The sequence below is a fragment of the Herpailurus yagouaroundi genome, unplaced genomic scaffold (genome assembly GCF_014898765.1).
Source record: "Herpailurus yagouaroundi ecotype Mexico unplaced genomic scaffold, PumYag 140, whole genome shotgun sequence".
NCBI lineage: Eukaryota > Metazoa > Chordata > Mammalia > Carnivora > Felidae > Herpailurus > Herpailurus yagouaroundi.
The window spans coordinates 75,133,992-75,141,301 of record NW_024412395.1 but is presented as its reverse complement, the minus strand read 5'-3'; the positions used below and the strand labels follow the sequence as shown (position 1 = coordinate 75,141,301).

At 39.8% G+C, this 7,310-nt stretch overlaps 1 protein-coding gene across 7 annotated transcripts in view; it reads left to right on the top strand.

The window, feature by feature from the left end:
* Window positions 1–7,310, top strand: part of DNAH7 (dynein axonemal heavy chain 7) — a 267,521-nt gene that overhangs the window by 111,505 nt on the left and 148,706 nt on the right. For all 7 annotated transcript variants that reach the window (XM_040475707.1, XM_040475712.1, XM_040475714.1 and 4 more), the window contains 2 exons: window positions 4,158–4,406; window positions 7,036–7,185. In XM_040475707.1, coding sequence (XP_040331641.1) covers window positions 4,158–4,406; window positions 7,036–7,185 — 399 coding nt within the window. The remainder of the gene's footprint in view (window positions 1–4,157; window positions 4,407–7,035; window positions 7,186–7,310) is intronic.

Genomic DNA, 7,310 nt, shown 5'->3' with positions numbered 1-7,310 from the left:
GCGGAAACAGGCTCCAGGCTCTGAGCCATCAGCCCAGAGCCTGACGCGGGGCTCGAACTCACGGACCGCGAGATCGTGACCTGGCTGAAGTCGGACGCTTAACCAACTGTGCCACCCAGGCGCCCCTTAATGTTTATTTTTGAAAGACAGGGGCATGCATGCACATGCGCGAGAGGGGGAGGGACAGAGCGAGAAGGGGAGGGAGGATCTGAAGAAGTGGGCTCTGCACTGACAGCAAGGAGCCCTATGTGGGGCTTGAAATCACAAACCGTGAGATTATGACCTGGCCCAAAGTCGGACACTTAACCAACGGACCACCCAGGAGCCTTGAAACACTGCATTTTATAACGTGGAAATCTGCCTCACCAGATGTATTCTCAAGGAGTTGTGTATTCACTCCGTGAACATTATTGAGCAATATCTCAAAAATGGAGCATAACTGTCACTTTTTTCCCTAATGTTTATTTATTTTTGAGACAGACACAGAGCATGAGCGGGGGAGGGGCAGAGAGAGAGGGAGACACAGAATCCGAAGCAGACTCCGGGCTCTGAGCTGTCGGCACAGAGCCCCATGCAGGGTTCGAACTCGTCAAGTGCGAGATCATGACCTGAGTCAAAGTCGGACAGTCCACCGACTGAGCTACCCAGGCGTCCTGCATAACTGTCACTTTAAATTGGGACAGTGACAATTCCTTGTTGCGAGACTATCCTGTGCACTGTAGGACGTTTGGCATCCTTGCCCCCCACCCTCACCCCAGTTTTTAGAGACCTTTTCTGTTGTGACGACCAGCACAACTCCACATATTTCCAACTCACATCCTGAAAGGAGAGTGAGGACAACTGGTCTTGGTTGAGAACCACTGGATACCAAATATGTTCTGGGGTTTCAAGGTCAACCATAAGCAATTTGAACAATCTGAGAAGATATGTTTATTTATTTATCAAACACTGTGGACTTACCGTGGATCAGACACAAGGGCTTTGCTAATAGTAACTTAATGCTCACAATGACCCAGTAGGTAGGGCAGGTGCTGTCATTATCCCTGTTTTACAGATCATTTAACTGAGGCAAAGATAATTAACTTTTATTTATGGCTAGTACATGAGCGAGCGGGAATTTCAACCATGCAGTCAGGCTGTGGAGTGCTCTTGACCACTGTGCTACGATGCTTTTTTCTCCCCTTTATCCCAAGGAAACATATTGCTTTGATAAACTAAGATCGGTTTCTCTATAACAGTGTTTGAAGGATTGAATACAGGGGCAATTAAGTTCATAGTTCATAAATTCTAAAGGGTAGTTCAAACATGAAGCACTTCTGAATTTTCACTTTTACTTTCACAGTAAAGAAAATAGTTCTTTTTCTCACATAGGTTGCTATAATACTTACAACTTTAGCAGTTTATAAAGGTATGTTTCTTAGATCTTGCAATCAACTTTATATATTCCTATATTCCTATATACTAAATATGGAATCATAATTCTTTCCAATCATACAGTATATGATCGTATCAGGTTCCCAAAGCTGCCATAACAAAGTACCCCAAACTGTTAAGACAACACAAATGTATTCTCTCAAATTTCTAGAGGATAGAAGTCTGAAATCAAACCTCTAGAAAAGACTCCTTTGCCTCTTCTTAGCTTCTGGTGGCTATTGGCAACCCTCGATGTTCCTTGGAGTGGGTTGGCATTGCTCCAATCTCGGCCTCCACCTTTACATGACCTCCCCTGGGTGTATTTGTATTTGAATCTCCGTCCCCTTTCTGCTACAAAGATACCAGTTATTGGATTTAGGGCCCAGTATAACCTCATCTTAATTTACCTAATTATATCTGCAAAGATCCCATTTCCAAATGAGGTTACATTTTGTGGTTTTTGCATGGGCATGAATTTTTGAGAGAGACTAAGATGGTTAAAATACCACCACAATGATTAAAATACCTTTGAACTAAGTTTTGTATGTGATATTGAGGTATGGATTAAAGGCATCCTATCTTTATCTTTTCTCCATCAAATTGTCTTTGTTCAGAATGAGATGTTCAAATGTATGTGGGTCTCTTTGTGGACTCCCTGTTCTGTTCCACTGATATATTTGTCTATCATTATAGTAATATGACACTGCATAATCAGTCTTGAAATCAGATAATATTCATCTAACATTTTAACTTAAAAGTATTATAAAACTGTAAAATTTCTAAAAGAAAACAGGAGAAATATTTTGTGACTCTGGGGTAGGCAAACATTTCTTTTTTTTTTTCTTTTTTTTTTTTTTTTTTAGGCAAACATTTCTTAAACACAGCACCAAAAGCACAGTGCATAAAACAATAAATTGATAACATATACTCATCAAAATTTTGAGTTTGCTTTTTGAAAGACACTGATAAAAGAATGAAAGACAAGTTGCAGTCTAGGAAAAAATATTTGCCAATTAGATATATGATGAAGGAATTGTATGCAGAATATTTAAAGAACTGTTAAAACTTGCCATTAAGAAGATAAACCTATTAGGGGTGCTTGGGTGGCTCAGTTGGTTAAGTGTCTGACTTTGGTTCAGGTCATGATCTCCCAGCGTGTGGGTTTGAGCCCCACATCAGGCTCTGTGCTGACAGCACAGAGCCTGGAGCCTGCTTCACATTCTGTGTCTCCCTCTCTCTCTGCTTTCTCTCTGCTTTTCTGCTTTCCCATGCTGTCTGTCTCTGTCTTTCAAAAATGATTAGATGTTAAAAAAAAAAAAAAAGGGAAAGAAACCAATTAAAAATAGAAGATTTGAACAGGTACTTCACTAAAGAACATCCACATAAAGGAAATAAGCACATACAAAAAATGATAGTCATCAGGAAGTGCAAACTGAAGCCACAGTAAGATACTGTGACACATCTATGAGTGGGGCTAAAATTAAAAAGACTGGCCATACCAGGGTGCCTTGGGTGACTCTGAGGGTTAAGCATCTGACTCTTGGTTACAGCTCAGGTCGTGATCTCACAGTTGGTGAGCCCCGCATGGTGCTCTGAGCTGCCTGCCAGGGCAAAGCCCGCTTAGGATTCAGTCTCCTCTCTCTCTGCCCCTCCCCCACTCTCATGCACACGCTTCCTCGGGCTCTCTCTCTCTCTGAAAAATAAATACATAAACACTAAAAAAAGTTGAAAAGACAGACTACTAAAAGTATTTGGGTAAATTTAAATAATACAACCACCTTGGAAAGCAGACACTTTCTTAAAATATTAAAATCATAACCACATTACCCAAGTATTCCACTACTCAGTATTCACCCAAGAGAAGTGAAGGCATTTGTCCATACAAAGACTTGCATATAAATGTTCATAGAAGTTCTGTTTTTTTTTTTAATTTTTTTTCAAACGTTTATTTATTTTTGGGACAGAGAGAGACAGAGCATGAACGGGGGAGGGGCAGAGAGAGAGGGAGACACAGAATCGGAAACAGGCTTCCAGGCTCTGAGCCATCAGCCCAGAGCCCGATGCGGGGCTCCAACTCACGGACCGCGAGATCGTGACCTGGCTGAAGTCGGACGCTTAACCGACTGCGCCACCCAGGCACCCCAGAAGTTCTGTTTTTAATAGCCCCAAACTGGAAACAATGAAAGTGTCCATCAACAGGGATATGGATTTAGAAACCGTTATACTTCAATGCAATGTAATACTTATATGCAGTGAGCTATTAACAGATGCTGTCACATGCACAAATCTCCAAATCTTTATGCTGAATAAAAATCAGAAAAAACAGCATCCATAATGTGTAACTTCATCTGTATTAAATTCTAGGCAATACAAAAAAAAAAAAAGGTAACAGAAAGGAAATTAGTGGTAACTTGGTGATGGAGGTGGGAGGTGGCAAGGAGAGAAGGTAAAGAGGATTACAAAAGGTCACAAGGTGACTTTGGGGAGTGATAGATAGGCTGATTGTCTTGATTGAGTTGATGGTTCCACCTATCGAATTGTAACACTTTAAACATTGTTCATTGTATGTTAGTCTTGATACCTCTAAAAAGCTGTTAAAAATACTGTTGCACTATTTAATGGCTCTATTTCCATCAGTATTAAATATGAGGATGGGAGGAATTTCATCATGTGTACCTATATGTGTGTGGAGAGAGACAGGGTATTGAATGTATAATATAAATCCCCAAATCATTTGTCATCAGGGAATCACCTCAGATTTGTTTCCTGGTGTGAAATTACCAAAACCAGATTACAACGATTTGCTAACAGCTATCAAAGATAACTGTGAGTCCATGAATTTGCAAATGACCAGATTCTTTTCTGAGAAGATACTTCAAATATATGAGATGATGATTGTGCGTCATGGTTTCATGATTGTGGGAGAACCATTTGGAGGGAAAACCAGTGCATATCGCATCTTAGCAGGAGCACTAAATGACATCTGTGAAAAGGTAGGTTTGTTATTAATGCGTTAATTTATTTATGATCAGCTTTGGGGAAGATAGAATGTATGGTCATTTAAAATGATATCTTAGTGGAGGGGCTCCGGGGTGGCCCAGTCAGTTGGGTATCCAACTCTTGATTTCTCCTCAGGTCATGATCTCACGGTTTGTGGGATTGAGCCCCACATCGCCTCTGCACTGGCAGCAGGGAGCCTGCTTGGAATTCTCTCTCTCTTCTCCTCTCCTGCTTGTGTGCTCTCTCTCTCAAAATAAATAAACATTAAAAAAAGATACTTTAATGTAGCAACTTAAAATCATGGAAAAAATGAGTCAAAGGGAAAATACTACTAGAAAAGTAATATGAAGCTATTAAGTTTAGCATATAAAGAATATACCATATATTTGCCTGTCAACCTTTTATTTCTTTTCAATTTTTTTTTATTTATGAAGGTAACACGTTTGTTGTAAAAAAAAAAAGTCTGAAAATCCTAAAAGTTTTCTTTTTATACTTAAAAAAAATTTTTAGAGTGAGAAAGAAAGCATGCATGTGGGGGAGGGGCAGAGGGGAGAGAGAGAGAGAGAGAGAGAGAGAGATGGGAAAAGGGGAAGAGAGAGAATCCCAAGCAGGCTCCATGCCGTCAGTGTAGAGCCTGATGTGGGAGTCCATCCCATGACCCTGGGATCACGACCTGAGCTGAAATTAAGAGTCAGACATTCAACTGACTGAGCCACCCAGGCACCCCTCTTTTTATACTTTTAAGAGAGTATTTTTTATTTCCTGGATGGTTAGTTTTGTAATGCAAACTTCTGTGATTAGCTGCTAGTGGTATTAAAGTGAATGTGTGCTGTGTGTTATATAATACTTACATATGTACATAAATGCAATGAATTCCTACCTTATGCATCACGGTTTGGTCTACTTTGAGATGCTCCTTTGAAAGGAATGAGGCTGCTTTTAATTTTCCAACTAATAAAATTTAATTTCCATCTACTTCTTGTATTTTGAAGAGTTTTGTTTCATTCATTTCAACATTTATAGCCAAATGGGATTTGTGATCATTATATCTTTTTTTTTTTTTAATGTTCATATTTTTGAGTGAAAGCGTGTGAGCAGGGGAGGGGCAGAGAGAGGGAGACATGAGTCTGAAGCAGGCTCCAGGCTCTGAGCTGTCAGCACAGAGCCTGACGTGGGGCTCGAACTAACGACCGCAAGTTCATGACCTGTGCAGAAGTTGGACACTGAACTGACTGAGCCACCCAGATGCCCCAATTAGATCATTAGATCTTTCTTGTGGAGTCTCACTAGCCTGTTGCCTTTGAGACAAAAACCTTGTTTTGGTGATAGCAACTTCCTCTGACAAAGATGGTAGAGCTTTCCCATACTTCTGGATTTAGGACGATGCCTTCCTTGTCAGCCCCTTGGTGGGCACAGAGAAGTATGCAAAGCCTCAAAGCTTGTTTTACTGCTTATTGATCTTCCCACGTCTTTATTTGAGTTTGGTGGTTTGTGTCCCAAGCCCCGAGGGGGTGAGCAGAAGGCAATGTTGGGAAGAGTTGCACATGTTATGTTGCTGTGTATAAAAAAAAAGAAATGACTACTAACGGAGCACAGGGGATTTATAGGGCAGTGAAACTATTCTGTACGATAGTGTAATGATGGATATGTGCCATTGTGTGTTTGGCAGAACTCATAGAATGTATAACACACGAGTGACCCTTAATGTAAACCATGGACTTTAATTAGTAATAATGTATCAATATCAGTTCATTATTCATAATAATATACCAGCCCAATGCAAGGCTTTAATAATAGGGGAAACTGGGCGGGGTGGGGGTGGTGAGTGGGCAGAGGGAATCTATGTGAAACTACAGAGATCTGACTTTACACTCAATTTCTCTGTAAATCTAAAGCTACGCTAAGAAAATAACATCTATTAATTAAAAACATGAAAAGCTTATGCCCCAAGGGGTGTTAACATCTCTTGTATAATTCCCACACGGGCTTCAAGGTTCTGGTCAAAACTGACAATCTGCCAATATTAACTTTTCCATTCTGTGAGAATGGAACATGGTTAGATCTTTTAATTTTCTCTCAGAGAATATTTGGTAGCAGGAGTCGGCAATTACAGCCCAAATTTGGCCCCGAGCCTATTTTTCTAACACCAATGAGCTTAGAATGGTGGTAACACTTTTTAACGTTTGTTTAAAAAAAAAAAAATGGAAAGAAAGAAAAGAAACAGAGAAGAATATGTGAGCGGCTGTTTGTAACCTGAAAGCCTATAATATTGACTGCCTGACCCTTAACAAAAAATTTTGCCAGGTTTCATTGTTGTTTTAGATTTACAGTTCTGTAAGTATTTAGGTTTATAGCTAATTTATTACTGAGTATTTTATGAGTTTTTAAAACTATGGTAAACAGTATTTGTAAAAATTTAATTTTTTCAGTTGTTCATTGGCACTGTGTAAATACAACCAGTCTTTATATATGGACTTCATATGCTGGAACTTTGTTAAATGCATTCCTTATTTCTGGGAGTTTCTTTGTAGAGTCTAGGAGTTTCTACATATACAGTCCTGCTTTTCTATGAATAGAGACAGTATCCTTCTAAATGGATAATGTACTTTTTTTTCCTTTAAGGGGTTAATGGAAGAGAACAAGGTTCAAATTACTGTTTTAAATCCCAAGTCTGTCACCATGGGTCAGTTGTATGGACAGTTTGATGTAGTGTCTCACGAGTGGTCCGATGGCATCCTCGCTGTCAGTTTTAGGGCATTTGCTTCCTCACCGGTAAGTACTGACACTTCAGCGTGCACACTTCGAAAGACTGTGATAGTCCTTTCTGACAGATGTCTGATGTGTTTTTCAGTTGTTCCAAACAAACATTTATATTTCTAGTTCAAGCTCAAGGTGTT